This window comes from Aulonocara stuartgranti, assembly GCF_965226115.1.
Source record: "Aulonocara stuartgranti genome assembly, chromosome: 20".
Lineage (NCBI taxonomy): Eukaryota > Metazoa > Chordata > Actinopteri > Cichliformes > Cichlidae > Aulonocara > Aulonocara stuartgranti.
In genome coordinates, this window is record NC_138956.1 from 12,897,479 (window position 1) to 12,917,521 (window position 20,043).

At 40.9% G+C, this 20,043-nt stretch overlaps 1 protein-coding gene across 3 annotated transcripts in view; it reads left to right on the forward strand.

Annotated features, from left to right (window-relative positions):
• Positions 1–20,043, forward strand: part of LOC309697337 (MICOS complex subunit mic25a-like) — a 75,002-nt gene that overhangs the window by 18,010 nt on the left and 36,949 nt on the right. Inside the window, exons 5-6 of one of the 3 annotated variants that reach the window (XM_082519191.1) lie at positions 5,236–5,259; positions 8,914–8,997. The exons of 1 other annotated variant lie outside the window; for it this stretch is intronic. In XM_082519191.1, the coding sequence (XP_082375317.1) occupies positions 5,236–5,259; positions 8,914–8,997 (108 nt within the window). The remainder of the gene's footprint in view (positions 1–5,235; positions 5,260–8,913; positions 8,998–20,043) is intronic. One more of the 3 variants, XM_082519192.1, reaches the window with a different exon arrangement.

The window sequence follows — 20,043 nt, forward strand, 5'->3', positions numbered from 1 at the left end:
ATACTTCAGGACAATATATTTAAAGCAACATGTAAGACGACATGGTAAATTTCTCTTTAATGCAAGTAACTGGTCAGGCAGCGAAAAGTGTGGCTTTTGTGATCTTAATGGTGCTTTAAAGCTACATTTATTTATTTATGTATTATTCTGTACATAATGTCTGTCTAACCCAAGTTCAGTGTAAAAGAAACACTGTTCTTTGTGATGAGTGCGTCTTCTGTTATCCTAGAAGCGCAATGCTTATCCCTGTAATTTTACCGCGCTATGGACTGAGTGTCTCTGCAATTTGAATCCCTTCATTGTTGATTTCAGATGTATAAGCCGATTGTAACTGACATAACAGAATGAACAGATGCACTGCGATAGCATTCATTTGAAGGGGTTGGACTGATATCACCTTGTAAAGGTTTATTATTTGAGTGCCTTGTGTTGTTGGTGAGTCATGTAAAAGCAGTTTCTATTTTCTTTTGCGACTTCAGCAGTAACACAAATCCAGTTTCTTTTAAAATTAGTAAAACTCATGCTACTGTGGCTCAAAGTTTTGGCTGTAACACAGAATTTGATTTTCATGCACTTTGCAGCTTCTGCTGTTGCTGGGGGAAGAAAGGTGCTTTTAGGGACTTTCAGTGGTCTAACAGTCTTAAGGTAAATAATGTCAATACCTGCTCATTTTTACCAAGTTTCAGTGTTTGCTGTACAACCCAGTGAACTAGGTGATGTTGTTTTCAAGCCTTGATTATACTCTAGGCTGGAGCCATGATGAGAGTAGTCATTGCTGTCATACTACTTTAAATTCTCCTGCTTGGGACCCATTCATAGTTGATGCGTTGTAATATAAATGCTCCACGGACCAGTCTGCACAGTCACAGTAAACGATCAGATGTGGATGCCACGTGGACCCTTGCTTTCACTGATAAATGACAAAATATATGTCACTCGGACCCAAGTGGATCCTAGCAGATTCAGGGACGCGGAAAGTGTAAGCAAGGCTTTAAAGCTGGGCAGTCTGTACCCTTGTTAAACAACTGATTAATGTGCAGTTTAAGGTAGTGCTGTTCACTAAAAACAAACTGCAGCGCTGCTGCTGCTAGCGAGAGAAAGAAAGGGAAACACCAGGGAGCTTATTTCTGCCCTTCCACCATGAGCTGAAAAATACTGAATTATCTCAGAGAGCCTCATTCACATAAATGGAAGGATATCATTGGAACCACTAAAAGCACTTATTTTTCCAGCACTGTTGGTCCCACATGACCTCATAAGTATAGGAGCCAGCCATATAAACTACATGGCTCAGTGTAATGCATTCTTTCAGGACGATTTCTTCTGTAACTAACTTTGAACATCAGTTACATTGGATAGATTATGATTTTAATAGGAAAATTGTGACACTTATTTTCTACTAATGCTTGTTTCATGGAAATGTATCTGGAATACGTGACTGTTTAAAAAGATGATAACATTTAAAACTCTCCTTTTTGCCTTATTTTGATCCCGAACTCATCTTATTAAAATGTTTCCAGTATAGTCATAGCCCATAGTTTGCATGGTAAGAAGGTCACACTTGACTTCTTTACTAAAGCGGTAATTGTACAAAAAGTATGGGCTCAGTTTGCAACGTTTAACTGACTGTTATTTATTAAGTCATTCATTTCTGTAGACACATCTGAGTTTTGCAGTGATGCACACATGCTCAGTGAAACAAAAAGTTAAAGAAGCGATACCTGGAATCTTTGTCAGCACACCGTTATCTAAACGTGTAATTTTAGTCAGCCCATCAGACAGAAACACCCTCTTTCTGTTTTCTTTCATTTTATGATGATCGATCAGTGTAGCCGCTTACCAGACACATTAATTTCAGTTACAAGCAGACAAGCCAACATTTAACTAGCGATTAAATTAAATGACTCTAAAGATGGTGTTAATATTGATTTCGTGCATTACCGTCCTTGATTGTGAAGTTTCTAGCGATCACTCTGACCATCAGCACAACACTACATGTGTCACCTTTCTGCTGTTTAACCGTGTGGTCATGACAGTGTTTCTCAACCACTGTGCCATCGTGACAAATGATCAGGTGTGTCGTGGAAGATTATCTAGTTTCACCTGATTGGTATTCTAAGTGACAGACGTGAGTAACAGGCAGAACAATTACATTCTTTTCCACTAGAGGGCAGTACAACATCTTGCTCCAATTAAATGGGTTGCCAACTGCCAGTAAAACAGAAGAAGACGAAGAAGAAATTACATAGTCATGAGACAGCGCAGCGCATAATAGCAATAAATTAATATTTGAAAAGAAAAAGTAGTCAGGTTGACCTGGGTCATGGAGAAACTTCCGACCCAGATGACGGCCCTAGCGTGAGTAGTGGTTAAAAGAAAGCAAAAATGGTATATTGGGGACAAACGGAGCCAATTCTGCTATGCCTGGTGTGTGGGGAAAAATGATCAATATGCGCTTTTGTGACATTTTTGTTTGGTGGTGTGCTGTGATTTTTTTCTAATGCGAAATATGTGCTGTGGCTCCAAAAGGTTGGGAAACACTAAGTTATGGTGACTCTGATTTAGCATTTCCGCGTTGCCAGTTCAAAGGTGGATCGAGCTAAGTATTGAATGCAAATGTGCTGTGTGGTGCTTAATATTGCTCTGAATACAGTCAAAAATAAGATTTAGACTTGGAGATGCTGATTTAGTTGTGGCTTTTTGTCTGTAGGGGGGGGGGAAAGCATCATTGAGTAACAGACATGAACCGACAACGTCAGGTACCCAACAGAAAAATGGACAGACTCAATAAACATCAGTGTGTATACTTGAGCCATCCTCTTTAAGTGCATCGTGGTGTGGTGCTGCGGTGTGTTGTGTGTAAAGCCACGCTTGGCTGGCTGTTATCTACCTTGCAGGTCCCTGGAGGGACACCAGAGGAGTCATCTGATTCACTTTCAGCCTCGTCTTTGACTGCAAATTAAAACGGGACCAACACAGACAGACACAGATAGAAAGGAGTGCAGCTTTTTTTCTTTTTTCTTTCTTTTTTTAAATTAAATCTCTTCTGATTCTACCTAATCCCCACCAAACCGATACTTGTCTAACATAGAAAATGAACACATGAACAATTTCAGTCTCTCTTTTCACCTGCATTAACATGCACCAGCTGCAGCCTTTCACCCGACAGTGGAAGCGTCTCTCCCGTCAGAAGCCCTCTCGCTCTTTGTCTCTCCTCAGTTAAGGTCTGTTTATGAAACACAGACGATTGGCTCTGATTTGATTTGGCGTTCAGCAGCCCTGATAATTATGATGAATCTTCCCCCCGCTGTACGCGTGTGCATGTGTGCGAGTAGACGCTCTTCACCTCAGTTACTTGCCGGCGCTGCTGCTTTTCAGTGCCACTGAGATCTGAGACCTGCGATACAAGAGCTTTAAAAATATTGATTGGCATTAATTTGCCTGGAGCACCAGATGTGTAAGATTTAGTGCATCAGGGCACTTCAGATAGTGACAACCCGTCAATCTCAATGATAGTTTGCAGGTATTATATTTTTCTACATATTGAGTTTTTCAGTGTAACAAATGCACCCATCTGGTGGTTTTTGAACTTTAAAAATCATGTGTGATGTTGTAGTGTCTTTAGCTAATTATATACAGCTTGTCTAATGTGGAAACTTCATATATGGCTTTTGCCAGATGCTACAAGCTTCATACTAAAGAAACATATCTTGATATGACAATCATAAAATTCTCCTATTTCATTATATAATCAAATAGTGATATGAATATATAGTGAGTGGAACTTGCGTTGATGGTATAATTTGGAAATGCTAGCACTAACAAAAAGATAGGAGGTTAAAATTTAGAGAGGCAAGGTTGAGAAGGTTTGGACATCTGGATAGGAGGGGTGGTGAAGATGTTGAACACAGAATTTTGAATATGGCGCTGCCAGGCAGGAGGGAAAGAGGAAGATCTTAGGGGATGTGAAGAAAAGAAGACATGCAGAGGGTTGATGTGACAGAAGAATGCTAGGGATAGCATGAGACGGAGGCAGATGATCCACTGTGGTGACACCGGCGTAAAGCAAGCAGCTGAAAAAAGACGATCTAGGAGATCAGACAGAATGGCAGGGGTCTCGCTCCCACTTGTTCAGAATGGAACCCCTTATGTTTCTAGAGAAAGCATGTGGCTTTCTTCATAGTCTGTGGAAATGCTGCTGTTGTGGTGGGAATGGCGATCTAAGAAGAGAGATTTGGCTTAAAGCTTTTCTAGGTGTTTAGAGTCACCTGTGTATCCAAACGCTGTCCCCATGTTTATTTGCCTTTCTATGAAACTCTGCTTTGGCAACAGTGGGAAAGAAAAACTCCCTTTTAACAGTAAGAAACCTGTGTCAGAACCAGGCTCAGGGAGGGGCGGCCATCTCCCATGACCGGTTTGGGTTGGCAGGGGGGTGGCATGCTGAATTCAAATAGCTAACATGATTCAGATTGTCTGAACATTGCAGCTTTTCCTTTAATGCAAAAGAAGACAAATGAATCTGTCTTGGAGGCCTGGGTCATAAATTGCCTGTTTCTTCATTAAATTAGTTTAACTGGTGAATTGTTTTAAATTAACAAATTGGATCATACAGATTTATGACACTGGATGCCTAATTAAAAGCAGAATTGGTGGATCTGTTGTGATCCTGCAATTCTGGTAGAAGCTAATTAGATCAGATCATCTTATTGTGCTAAAAGGCCAATGTGCCAATCAGTGAACAAGCCACATGTGTGCCAAACATCAGTATCACTGCATCTCAAATGGAAACCTGGATTTATTTAAAGACCAAACATTTGGAACAATAATATGTCTTTAATCTTTTATTGATATTAGTTGCACATTAATGTTGTTTTATTCAAGAAATGCAGGTTAAATATTCAGTTATATGATTGTTCTACATTCTCAAAACATGTTGTGCTAATCTGGAGCTGTGGAAATGACAAAAAACATGTATTATGTTCAGAAATGTTTAATTATACTTGATACATTTGGTGTTACAAGGTTAATCTTTTGCAAATTCCTATTGAATTGTTTACTTTTTGTTAGAGATGAATGAGATTGCATGCATGTTTCTTGGGGGAATCTAATCTGATCGCCTATGCTTTTGATTACATGAATTAATGGTCCTTCCTGTTTGTGCTTCATTCTTTCTCTTTTTATCCTGCTTTGTTTCTCTTCCTCCTTCACTCTTTCTCTGTCCCCCAACATATCTAGTCTGCAGATGAGATAGAATCAATGGTAAGCTTCATTCTGACCTTCAAAAATTCAGTCTCTTTTGTCCTTTCCATCTATTCCACTGCTTTCTCTCAGTGTTCCCTATTGTGCTCTTGCACAGGCTACAGGTCACTTTAAAACAAAGTTGAAATTACCATTTATGTGTTGATTAGAGTCATTCTTAATCATTTCTGTTGAGCTGAAATCCTTGACAGCTGGAAGAGTGAAATATCTCTAAATTGCAGCATCTCATGAATTAAAAAAAAAAAAGAAGAAGCAAAAACAACTTTGATTTGATTGAATTCAAAGCAAATTGAACCCCTCCTTTCCCGCTTCCTTCCTCCTTATTTTTTATTTTTATTTTTTAAACGCACTCACTATTCTAGGCTCTTCATCTCTTCTCAGTTTAATGCTCCTCCAGCCCTTTCATTCAAATATTCACATACCTTCTTCCTACTTTTAACAGTCCCTATTCATTCTTTTATCTCCATTGCTTCCGTTCTTTGTTTCATTACTTTGACCTTGCTTTCTTTATACATATGGCAACATTTTTCCTCTGTATAAATATATAACGTCAGTCACAAAGCACTGGAATAAAATCACATTTTGTTACTATAATGTATCAACAGCAGTTTCTCTATGGCTGTAACAAATAATTGATTTCTTCAGCTAGTTAATTCAATGCTTTTTAAAAGAAAATGCCAATATTGGCCCTCATTTACTGTAATAACTATATGTACATACAAATCTGTGTATGTAATCATCCATACAAAAGTTTCACAGTCAAATCATTGATTCATCAATAATTTATCAATAAATTTGTTTGTACATAACAAAAGAATAAAATCCTGGCTGTCTTAGGAAATGTACATCTAAGTCTTTGAAATAAATGCTACTACTGATAATAATAATGATAATATGAAGAATAAGGCCATTATCTATAATTTTCTGACATGGCGTAAGACATGCTCAGAATTAATACAAAAAAATTCAATTGCATTTAAAGGAAACAAAATGGAAAGGTGCAGGCTTACAGTTTAAATTTAAACCGATTCCTCATCATTCATTAAAAACATCAAACACTCTTGTCTGAAAGAATAGTTTCAGTTTCTTCAGACTTGGAGTTTCTCCTGCTTCCTTGCCTCATAGGTGCAGGCTTTTTATGCTTCACCAGGAGAGAAATGGGGACAGTATGCAGCTCGCGTAAGCCTGTTTGTTCAGAATGATTCAGATTTTCGAATTTACGCTCAGTAGTAAGTGATAGGCCGGTGCGCACGTTTCCTAAATGCAACAATGATTGTATGCACTTGTTTTTTGCACAGGGTAAGAACGTTTCCGTGCACGTGTTGGTAAAAAGGCCCATCGTCTTTGCAGCTTTTCTTGCATTTCTCTTGTGTCTCATGTCTCTTTTGCGAGCTTTTCCATTTTTCTGTCTGCTCTATGTCTCCAACACAAGTTTTTTTTTTTTTTTTTTTTTTGCTCTCATTTAGTCACTGTGGTGTAGATTTGCATGTGTATGCATGTCTGTCAGCATGCTTGCACTAAATTGCACTTGTTCATGTTTCTTTGTGTGTAACTGCCATCTTGCAGCTTCAAAACTACTTGTAAATAACATGGTTGGATGTAAGATGGTGCTTATGGGAGGGAGTAAAAGAGAATCCATGGGTGAATAAACAGAGGGGTGCAGGTGAAAAGAAATAAAAGATAAAAGTCTGATTTGAGAGCTGTGATTATATATGGAATTTTTTTTTCTTTTTGCTTAATCGATACCTTAAAGCTGGACTTTGCACAGAGAAAGGACAGAGAACTTGTGTGTACCTGTATCACTGATGTTGCAGGGACACATCTGTTTACACTGTCACACTGTGAAGACTCTATTTTCTTGGAGACAAAATCGTGTCCCCATCTTGAGGCTGTTAAATCTTAGATTTAGAAGATATGTTAACTTTTTTTTTACTGTACTAAGTCATATGCTGGTCTGTACTGCATTCATTTGCCAGTGCTGTATTTGTACAGTGGTGTCCAAGAGACTCAGACCAGATCAAGACAAAACAGAGAACATATTCATCCATCCACTTTCTGACACTTATCTAGGGTCGGGGGGCAGCAGTCTATTCATAGTAGCTCAGACCTCCTTTTCCCCAGCTTCCTCCTCCAGGCATTTCAAAGCCATGTCCTAGGCCTGCCCCAGGGCCTCCCCCTGGTAGGATATGCCCAGAACACTTCACTCAGGAGGTGCCCAGCAGGCATCCTAGTCATATATCTAAACTCTCTCACCCCTCCCTCCCCCATTCCCTCTCTAAGGGAGAGCAGAGCTGCCTTTCAGGGGAAGCATTACAATCTCATTCACAGAGTCTGACTCAAGTAAATAAAATGGGAGCCACTGTTCACCCATCACAAGTATGGCTGTGCCCCAAGTTTCCAGCTGAACATGGCTTGCTATACTTTCAAAGTGAGAATAAGAGGCAGAGTGCCCGAAGTTGGATTGTTATTCTAAGCAAGGATTTCTCAGCATCGAATAATGTAGAGGTGAAATGTGTCTACTTGAAGCTAACTAATTATCTTATCTTGTTTTGTCCATACAAAAACATAATTGATCACAAGCGCAAGGGAGATATATGTGGGCTGTTTCTTGGCTACAGGAACTGACTCCACAAGAATATATGATGTAATGCATTAATTAGTAAGCTTTCAAAGTATTTTTGGTGTCAAACTGTCCTTCAGTGGGTTAAAACTGTTGCATCCAAGGGACAGCTAGCCAGACTAGGAGTGACCGCTTAATCAACATGTTCATCAAAATTCATTTATGGAAAGATCAAACAACAGACATAGATTTTGCTGAATGAAGGCTGCAAATTTAGAGGACGTGCCTAATCTGGAGTTTGATATCTGCCACAAAGTGACTCCACGGAGTAGATGTAGTACTTCCATGTAGTTTCCATCTTTTGAGAGAGATTCACAATGCAGCAACATAATGAACCCAAGCATACCATACACACCGGTCCTGGTGCTTCTTGACCTTTGCAAGAAATACAGGCACCTGAATCTGACCCCAAAGAAAATTTAGAGTATTTGGACACTGAGGGAGTTCCTCACATTACAAACACTTTTTGCTAGAAGGTCCTGAGTTTTACTCCACCATCTGTCCGAGACTTTTGTGTGGCATGTTCTCCCTGTGGGTTCTCTCCAGGTACTCTAGCTTTCTCCCACTGTCCAAATACATGCATTTACTGGTGTTAGGTTAAATAGTGATTCTAAAATGCCCATAGGTGTAAATATGGCTGTGAATTGTTGTCTGTCTCTCTGTATTAGCCCCAAAGACTTCAAAGAAACCACAAAAAGCCAAAAATTGACAAAACATTTATGACCATGATAAGTGTTGGTAACCTTTTTTTTTATAGCTGTATAAACTACAAGTTAGGTTACTAGTATTTTTATGTTAAATGATAACAACATATCTTTCCATGTCAGTTACATTTTTAAATTTCAATATGATACAACAGAATTAACATAACTTTTTTCTTCTCTCCTCTCCCATTGATCTTAACTTGTGGCAAACCACTGCCTAAAATGTTATAACTATAATCTAAGTAAGTTTATCCTGGATTCCATGTTTTTTTTTGTTTGTTTTTTTTCATCCACTGTTCTGTTTGCATGCATGTGTATTTTTACTTGCAGGTTCAGCATCTACAGAAGAAAGACTCACAGCTGAAAGCACTGGATGCCTTCTACAAGGAGCAACTGGCACAACTGGAGAAGAGGGTAAAACATTTGCACAATCACACAACTAACACATAAACAGGTTTCGAGCAGCATCATTTTAGGTTTCACCGGCTTTTAAAAAGTCACATGTTATATAGGTGTACAGACATGGGCAGACTTGATGTACACACATACATAAATATGGTCGAGCAACCAGAATTCAGTCAGTTAAGTGACTTTGGTGCATCAACCTGGCAATAAAAGGTGGAGTCGGCCTGCTATTAGTTTTGGACTGGGCCAAGTTGTAATAAAAAGATGATTAACTGTAATAACTCTGCAACACTGTTGTTGCCATAGATGTTAAGGAGGCACTAACACATCCTTCAACCACACACACCCATATTTTGCTCAATTGCGGTTTATTTCACACCTCAAACATTTAGTAAACAATTAAGCAAATACAAGTAATCTGCAGGTAGTAAGAAAATAAACTAACTCTTTTACGCTACGTCCACACCTACACGGGTATTTTTGAAAACGCAGCGTCCACACGTAAACGGCTTTTCGAATCACCGAAAACTGAGATTTTTTTAAAACTCCTTTTTTGCGTTTACGTGTGGACGAAGAATACAGAGTTCGTCACACAACGTCAAAGGTATGTGCCTTTTTCACGTCAGCTGTGCTCCACGTTATTGCTTATATGAGAGGAATTGCAGAATGGCAGATAAACAGTATTTTGTCTCCATCTTCAGGTTTTACACTCTTACATATACGCACGCAGTTACTGTCCCTCCATTTAGAAAGGCAGAGGCGTCACAGTGTGATTATTTTACATGTAGTTGTTTTTTTTCTGTGCAATAATATTCAACATTGCTATCAATACATTTTTCAAAAAAATGCCTCTCTGTGCAAAATGGGTTCAAAAACATAAACTGCTGTGGGATACTGTTTGTCCGTGATTTGAACCGGGGGAACAAATCGTGGCAGGATCAGCCTGATATTATTTGTATCCCGCTGTAACTTTACTGCATGAAGAGCTAACATCTCCAAAATGTCAGGAGTAGTTAGTCATTACAAGAAGTGTTTGTGGACTAAAAATCAAGAATGTGGGGTACTGTTTGCCCGTGATTTGAAGAGCCCAGCGCTGCTCCCGACGCAGGGAAAACCAATTCTGCAGGGGAGACCTACCTCGGCACTTGTGCAGGTGAAACCAAAGGGAAGATATGCTTCACCATATTTTCTAGTCTTTGGCTTGAAAGGAGGTTGGTTTGGAAACATATTCAGCGATGCTTCATCTCCTGCTTTGCGTTTGTGTGGGCGCCCCGTGCTAGCAGTGTCCAAGCGTTGTTTTTGTTTTGTTTTTTTTCCCTTTTCATGCCGAGCCCCCCCTGCAATGGTACTGCGCCCCCCCTAGGGGGCGGACCCCACACTTTGGGAAGGTCTGCTCTAGCGTGAGTGAGCCATTATGAAAATCATGTGCTGAAGCATGAGCACGAAGTGGAAACACACTTTTATGTGGACATATTCAACAATATGATCCGCACGAATGGATATATTTACTCAGCAGCAACATTATGACAGACAGTAAATTGATATAAATGATCTCCCAGGTTTGTGAGCAAACAAATGCATCTACAGTAGATTTAACCTGACTGATACAGCGGAATTCAATGCACAAAAAGTGTGTAGCAGAAGCACTCCACCAGGTGTATCCGTAAATGTGATTCAAAAAAAGGAAACAAATTTGAGCCAGCCTGAGTATCTCCAGAGAGCCCTTACAAGCCCTTGCGTTGCCTTTCATCTTTCGGTCTGACATTTGCCAGGCAGAAGAGGTGGGGTTTCAAGTTAAATCTCGGCCTCACCAGGCGCCACACAAAAAGGACCTTTTCGCGGTCTCTCTGGGAGAAGCACTCCTCTGTACTTCAGACTGACAAGACCTTTATAGGACATTATGTATAAAATCCAAGTATTATGTTCTGTTTACCATGGATAATTCAAGCTTGACGGGGACAGGGTGGTGGCAGTAGACAGAGCCACATGGGACAACTGTAACATTGGAGTGTCATCATTCCTCTGTGGCTGAGTGGACACTTTACAGCCACTCTGTTGCTGTGTTACATTTTCTTTTGTTTATTTGTGATTGCTAATTGAGATTTATTTTCTGTTTTCCAAGTTTGGAATAGGTGGTCCTTTAGTTTTAAAGATTTGTGAGCATTTGTGTGGTTGTATGCATGTGAGTAAAGGTTATGTTTAGTGCGCCATAAGCCACAATAAGCTGATAGAGTCACTGACTTGGGCAATAGGCAAGGCAAGTTTATTTACATAGCACAATTCAACAGCAAGGTGACACTGTGCAAACGAGCTGGCCCCAGTGTTTTCTGGCATCTTCAACTCCTCACTGCAGGCATGTCATGTGCCTGCCTGCTTCAAGTCCTCTACCATAATCCCTGTCCCCAAGAAACCTAGGATCACTGGACTAAATGACTACAGACCCGTGGCTCTGACATCTGTGGTCATGAAGTCATTTGAGCGCCTAGTTCTCTCCCATCTCAAGACCCTCACGGCCCCCCTCCTGGACCCCCTGCAGTTTGCATATAGAGCCAACAGGTCTGTAGACGACGCCATCAACATGGCCCTACACTTCATCCTGCAGCATCTGGACTCCCCAGGAACCTACGCCAGGATCCTGTTTGTGGACTTCAGCTCTGCCTTCAACACCATCCTTCCAGACCATCTCCGAGACAAGCTTTCCCAGATGAATGTGCCTGATCCCATCTGCCGGTGGATCACTGACTTCCTGACGGACAGGAAACAGCATGTGAGGCTGGGAAAGAATGTCTCGGACTCCCGGACCATCAGCACCGGCTCCCCTCAGGGCTGCGTTCTTTCTCCTCTGCTCTTCTCCCTGTACACCAACTGCTGCACCTCCACCCACCAGTCTGTCAAGCTAATCAAGTTCGCAGATGACACCACCGTCATTGGGCTCATCTCGGACGGGGACGAGTCTGCCTACAGGAGAGAGGTTGAACGTCTGGTGTCTTGGTGCAGCCACAACAACCTGGTGCTGAATGCCCAGAAGACAGTGGAGATTATTGTGGACTTCAGGAAGCACACAGCCCCACTCCCCCCCATCATCCTGACTGACACCCCCATCACCTCTGTGGACTCATTCCGCTTCCTGGGTACCACCATCACCCAGGACCTGAAGTGGGAGCCCACCATCACCTCCGTCATCAAGAAAGCCCAGCAGAGGATGTACTTCCTGAGGCAGCTGAAGAAATTCAACCTGCCAACACGGACGATGATGCAATTCTACACTGCAATCATCGAGTCCATCCTCACCTCCTCCATCACCGTGTGGTACGCTGGAGCCACTATCAGGGACAAACAGAGACTGCAGCGTGTTGTGCGCTCTGCTGAGAAGGTGATTGGCTGCAGACTCCCATCTCTGCAGGACCTGTACACCTCCAGGACACTGCGGCGTGCAGCCCGGATCTCAGCTGACCCTTCTCACCCTGGACACAGTCTGTTTGACCTGCTCCCCTCAGGCAGGAGGCTCCGGTCCATTCGCACCAGAACCTCTCGCCACAAGAACAGTTTCTTCCCCTCTGCTGTTGGACACATGAACAATAACCACATGATTGTCCCCGCCACTAACATATGACCCTACGCTGTGTAACTGCATCATTCCATGTTTGGCACTGATCACCACCTGCACTCATGTATATATCTTTCTACGTAGCACTCATAATTCTTATTCTCATGTATATATCTCATGTATATCTCATGCACATATCTTTCTTTCTACATAGCACTTTAATTCTTATTGTCTGCACTGAAGCACCGCAGCAATTTCCTAATGTTGTAAACCTCAACATCTGGCAATAAACCCATTCTGATTTCTGATTTCTGATTTCAAAGTGCTTTACAGAGACATTAAAAAATAAAAACAAATAAAAAATATGATTTAAAATGGGGGGCGGAACAGTAGATAAAATCAGTAGTTAAAATGTAAGTTTTGAAATTTAAGCTTAAAAGTAAAACAGTGTGGATTTGGTGCTTTATTCAAATGCAGCTGAGAACAGGTGAGTCTTCAACCTGGAATTTAATAAACTGAGTGTTTCAGCTGATATGAGGCTTTCTGGGAGTTTGTTCCAGATATATGGAGCATAAAAGCTGAATGCAGCTTCTCCATGTCTGGTTCTGACTCTGGGAACTGATTAAAAAAAAAAAAAGGCTTTTTTCTGCTTGGTTAAATCTGAAGTTAGGGATTTTTTTTTTTTTTTTTAAACCAGAAGTCCAATTCTTTCTGGCTAGCCTCTTTGCTGAAGACAAGTAAAAAGGACAAGAAAGAGTTCTTTCTTTCTCTTTCTTTCTTTTTCCCGATTGTGTTCCTGTCTAGTTTAAATAACAGAAGGACAAACGCAAGCAGGCTTAAACCACCACAGCACAAAATCTGTATTCCGTTTACCACGCAGTCAACCTAAATAATCATTTATTACCTTGATGAATAGTCTCTACACATATTTGAATTAGCCACACACAGAGGTCTTGGTGTCAGATGCTTGGCTATTTGTGTTAGTCTCATTAGTAACAGGTTGGGTTTGCAGAGGGAGTAGAAGAGTGGCAGGCTGGCATACGGGTGGCACAAGCTGTGTTTACTGTAGAGCTTAGGATGTTTACAGACAGTCCTCAATGTGTGGGCATGTGCGTCAGGCAAAGGAAGAGGGAGATGTTTTGCATGCATACTGTATATTCAGGTGGATGTGTGCAGTATATGTAAATTCACGGGTCTATCTGAAAGCTCAGTGTGTTTGCAGACTACACCAGCAGTCACATAAGAGACTGGTCAAAGTGTTCTCGATGCTTGATGTTCAGTTTTCAGTAGATGTGAATTAAGCGAAGCTTAGCTAGGTTTATGTTAATACATTTATGTACATTTCATATGTGCCGAGAAATTAAAAGAAGGATTTGTTTGTCATTTGCAAATACCGGAGTGGTGTAAGATCAAGCACTCACAATGGTTATGACTGTTAATATCTTTGAACATACTCTGGAAATGGATTTGTCAAATACAAAATGTTTGTCATGTAGCTTAGTCTCAGTTTTCGGTGACAAAGAAAAAAAATTGCTAAAATATTTACTATAGGGTATTGCTTTTGCTTTTAAAGACACAAAACATAGTATTTGAACTTTAACTGACCCTAAAAGTCTTGTTTCATCTTAACGAATTGCTCAAGAAAAATCGTTTGCCACTATTTTGACAATGTCAGGAGCGACTTAACTGGACAACCTGATTGAAGTGCGTCTGTCTTTCATTTGAGAAAATCAATACTAACATTTATCTGCCGTGGAAGCATATATTTTGTTAGTTCGGCAAGCACTTTTTAATATCTCCCTAATTCTTCCTTTATTTCCCCCCTTCCTATTTCTCTCACTGGTGGTCTTGCACTCTCTGTCACACTCTCCTGTCACAGTATGGAGTATTGTTTGAAGCTGGTGGAAATAGAGCATACAGAAGGAGATAATAATCCTCCTCCAAGTCTGACAGGTTGCTTGACAGGCTGTCAGCAGGGGCCTCTATGTAGTGCACCAGAAATATCTGCACACTTAAACGCACACTCACTGCTTCACTCCAAATCATTCCAAAGGCAGTACCTTTATTCCTGGCCAAACAGAGGCGAGAGAATATTTCGGACGGCATGCACACAGACACACACTGCTGTGTTTTCATTATTTCAGAGGACAGTACATCGACTTTGATTCATTCTCTGGAGATTTACCATAACCCTACATCTAACGTGTTAGCTGGTCATGCTAGCAATGAACGTTGCCTTCTTAATAAAATAAATTTACAATATTAGAACTTTTTTTCTAGACATTTTTTTATAACAGATTTTCATGACAGATTTATATCCCCACAGCAGGTGGAATATAAGCGCACACATATGCAGGTGTAAACATATAGATCTTTATACATATACACCCACATTGACGCTTACTGTATGTGTGATCCTAGCCCAATGGAGCTGTGCTGCTCTTCTGATCAGACCTCGAGTACTGCATTAAAAAAAAAAACCCCTCCGCTTTTTTGCTGTGTTGCACTTTCTTATGGAAACACATACACTCTGGGCCTTATGTAAACCAAGTCGAACTTTAACGCTTTCATCCTGCGAAAAGCTGTCTGCTCAATATGCGGCAGCGAGGGCTTCGGATCTGCTTATTAGTTGAGCTTGTTTGCAGTATTTCCACTGAGGCTGCACCCATCTGGAGATGAAGATAGCAGTTTCATAATGAGTTAATGTTACTAAACATTGCAGAGTTGTGGTTAACATTCCAGTTGCCTCATTATTCTTCCTGAGCAAAAGGAGCACTGCTATAACTGTGGTAAACACACACCATTAAATCCAGCCAGCAACATTCAAGTATGCAGTGTCCAGAAGAAGGCATAGTGAGACTGAAAAAGTAGAAAAATGATTCAAATAAATGTTTTTTCTTTTCTTTGTTTTTGTTTTGCAAACTTTGGTTGTTGACTAAATGTTACATGCTGTGCTTTTATTCTGTATTATGTTATATAACCATTCAGAGAAGGTGGTAAATTACACAAGGATATAACACGGAATAGAACACGATCCCCAATTATTAAATAAAATATCTAATACATATATTTTAAATGTTTTTGGAAAACATTTTAGCTGAATTTAACATTTGTAGCTTTTTGTGTGATATGATCCCGCTATTAAAACAGCTGTAGCTGTACAGCTGCATAACACTAGGGTTATAGTAGTTTTGAGACCGTGGGACCACCCAGATTATTCCGACCATATGCAGCAAACTTGCCATCATTTTGACCTCGTCATGTAACAACAGCAGCAGTGATGAAGAAGATCAGGTTAATTTTATCAGTATAAGTAAGATTTCACCGAATAAGTATGTACGCTATAGGGCTTTTTTTAGTTTTGCAATGTTTTACAACAATTTTGTTATAGGTAGCAAAGTTAAAATGTACATTAGAATTCATTATACAACTTGTAAACAAAGGATGCAGCACAAACACACAATAGCAAAATATCTAAATAAACAATATGTTCTTAGGTAAACTGGCTTGCTACCTTTGTTGTTTGTTTTACATTAAATTCTATGCGATCAAAATGACATGCTCAGCGGTTCTACGTGTAAGTGGTTGAATTTATTTATTTTCCCCTCCTGCTTGCATAGAGGTTGCCTTGATGTTTTTACTCTAGTGTGACTGAGCCATTAGAATCTGAGCAGTTGAAAGAAGTACAAATCATTCCCAAACATTGCCCTTACTCACATATAGACAACAGCAAGAGATGGTTTGCTTTAAGTGCATTCTCAATATTAGAAACTATTACTTTTGGTGTTTGTGCTGACCAGGAGACCCACTCTGAATCCACTGAATGCAAACCTGTTCTGTTCCCACATAGATGACAAAATATATTTATTTAAAGATATAGGTCATACATACATGTGCATATAAAGAAAATGTCATGTAGGCCCACACATAGTCCAGGGTTAATGGTGTGAAACCATTAAAGACTATTTTGTGTTGTTCAGTGAATGCTGTTGCTGCTCTCAAATCAGTGTAACATGAAGTGGGAGTGTGTGTGGGTTAAAAGACTGCTTGTTTTACAGGTGGATCAAAGGGTGTGTGTGTGTGTGTGTGTGTGTGTGTGTGTGTGTGTGTGTGAAGAGTAATTTTGCCACCTACTTCTGGATCAGTGTTTGTGATATCTCCTGGTATAGAAAGAAAAAGCATCTACATAACTGCGTTTGACTTCAGTTTTCCCAATTCACCAAATTTAAGAAATATGTTCCCATAGTTACGGGGGTAGTTGTAAACATGTGTAGACAGCTGGGGAAAATGGCTGCAATCATCATCAGCAGAGAAGCACAAATCTGTTCGGCTGTTGCCACCTTTCACAGCTAACAAGCCTGTTGGCTCACCACTGTTATTTATTCTTTTTATCCCTGTGCCATGCATATGTGTGTGTTCTCCTCAATTCTATACACAGCCGACATTTTTGCCAACGCAGTTTAGATGGAAAAGATGCAAAAAAAAAAAGGGAAGAGATGCTTTTAATAAACTGCAGCATTGGTGCGATTTTGAGGCCAGCTATTCAGGCTGAAGTATAGAAGAAAAACTGACAAAAGGTTGCTGGGTTGAATGGTGTACAGGACCGAGAGCAAGTGAACATAATGAGCAACCTATTGGGGAAAAAAAAGGGTAAATGGCAATTAAAGCTTCAGGTGGCCTGTTAGTTGTAGCCAAATCCCTTAAAACTGAATGACGCAGATTTAGCTGTGTCAAATCCTGTCAGTCTGTGAAACATTTTACGTTGATTGCTCCACTTTTTTGGTTCTTGAAAAAATACTTGACTTAAATACTTGGATATCATGAAAATGAAAACTCATTTTGAAGATTTTAACAATAGTTGATCAGCGTTGCATGAAGTTTGTTGTTTTTTTTTTGTTTTTTTTTTTACCAGGATTTTGTTTTAATGTGAGCTACCACTAGCCGGTGGCAGTAATGCACATATACTAAAGTAAATTGTTTGCCAACCTCCAGTTAAACAACACGAATGGATGTACCATGCAGTACTTCCTGGTATAGATTCCATATGGATATAATTTCCACATCTGAAAAGTAAATCCAGTGTGGAATAACTTTAGACTTTATTTAATAATAATAATGGATTGCATTTATATAGCGCTTTTCGAGACCCTCAAAACGCTTTTCAATTCCACTATTCATTCACTCTCACATTCACACACTGGTGGAAGCAGCTACAGTTGTAGCCACAGCTGCCCTGGGGCAGACTGACAGAAGCGAGGCTGCCATATTGCACCATCGGCCCCTCTGGCCAACACCAGTAGGTGGTAGGTAAAGTGCCCAAGGACACAATGACCAAGACAGACAGAGCAGGAGATCGAACCGCCAACCTTCCGGTTACAAGATGAGCTTCCCAACCCCCTGAACAATGGTTGCCCTGCATTTTTATGAGTTTAAGGCCTCATTGACTAATTCCAAGTCTTACTGAATACAACATGATGGTTTTTCTTTTTTTTTTGTAATAGTCTTGTTAGAATCAACGAGGAGGTTAAAGTGTAAGAAACAATAAGCTCATGTTCTCTGGTCCTACTACAGTGTGCATACAGTGAGCAGTTTAACCTGTAAAATGTTTTATTTTATTTTAAACTGATCGTGGCCTGTCTTCCTGTTATAGCTGCTAAAATCACCTTGTGGAAACTGTCAGTGGTATCGCTTGTTAGGACACATATTCTACTTACTATACGTTTGTTATAAACTTCACAGTTTATTCATTTTTGTTTTGTTTGTTGTTGTTGTTGTTTTTCTTAAATCCTTTCAATTTTGGTTCAAAATTAATGGAAATACAAACTGAAATCTGTTGCTCAGTCTAACCAGTTGATAGAAGCTAATACACGCTTTATAGCTGGTTAGAATTAAGTTGAAATATAAAGGTAAAAAAAATAGGGTGGGGTCAATTATGGTTCAGTAAAAATGGATTTTGACATAGTCTTGGACTAAATCAGAATCAGAATCAGAAAGGGGTTTATTGCCAAATGTTGAGCGGGTTTACAACATTAGGAAATTGCTGCGGTGCTTCAGTGCAAACATACTGTTATAAATTAAGCTTAAATAGACATGAAAATAAAAATGAGAATAAGAAATAAAAGTGCTAAGTAGATAGATATATACATGATATATACATGAGTGCAGGTGGTGATCAGTGCCAAACATGGAATGATGCAGTGAACACAGCGTAGGTCATGTGTTAGTGGTGGGAACAGTTATACGGTTATTGTTCATGTGTCCGACAGCAGAGGGGAAGAAACTGTTCTTATGGCGAGAGGTTCTGGTGCAAATGGACCGGAGCCTCCTGCCTGAGGGGAGCAGGTCAAACAGACTGTGTCCAGGGTGAGAAGGGTCAGCTGTGATCCGAGCTGCACGCCCCAGTGTCCTGGAGGTGTACAGGTCCTGCAGAGATGGGAGTCTGCAGCCAATCACCTTCTCAGCAGAGCGCACAACACGCTGCAGTCTCTGTTTGTCCCTGATAGTGGCTCCAGCGTACCACACGGTGATGGAGGAGGTGAGGATGGACTCGATGATTGCAGTGTAGAATTGCATCATCGTCCGTGTTGGCAGGTTGAATTTCTTCAGCTGCCTCAGGAAGTACATCCTCTGCTGGGCTTTCTTTATGACAGAGGTGATGGTGGGCTCCCACTTCAGGTCCTGGGTGATGGTGGTACCCAGGAAGTGGAATGAGTCCACAGAGGTGATGGGGGTGTCAGTCAGGATGATGGGGGGGAGTGGGGCTGTGTGCTTCCTGAAGTCCACAATAATCTCCACTGTCTTCTGGGCGTTCAGCACCAGGTTGTTGTGGCTGCACCAGGACACCAGACGTTCAACCTCCCTCCTGTAGGCAGACTCATCCCCGTCCGAGATGAGTCCAATGACGGTGGTGTCATCTGCAAACTTGATTAGCTTGACAGACTGGTGGGTGGAGGTGCAGCAGTTAGTATACAGGGAGAAGAGCAGGGGAGAAAGAACACAGCCCTGAGGGGAGCCGGTGCTGATGGTCCGGGAGTCCGAGACATTCTTTCCCAGCCTCACATGCTGCTTCCTGTCCGTCAGGAAGTCAGTGATCCACCGGCAGATGGGATCAGGCACATTCATCTGGGAAAGCTTGCCTTGGAGATGGTCTGGAAGGATGGTATTGAAGGCAGAGCTGAAGTCCACAAACAGGATCCTGGCGTAGGTTCCTGGGGAGTCCAGATGCTGCAGGATGAAGTGTAGGGCCATGTTGATGGCGTCATCTACAGACCTGTTGGCTCTGTATGCAAACTGCAGGGGGTCCAGGAGGGGAGCCGTGAGGGTCTTGAGAAAGGAGAGAACTAGGCGCTCAAATGACTTCATGACCACAGATGTCAGAGCCACGGGTCTGTAGTCATTTAGTCCAGTGATCCTAGGTTTCTTGGGGACAGGGATTATGTTCTGAATAGTGCAACCAGTGTTTGAGAATTTTGCTTTCAACTTAAGCAAAATTGGTGGATTGCTTTGCA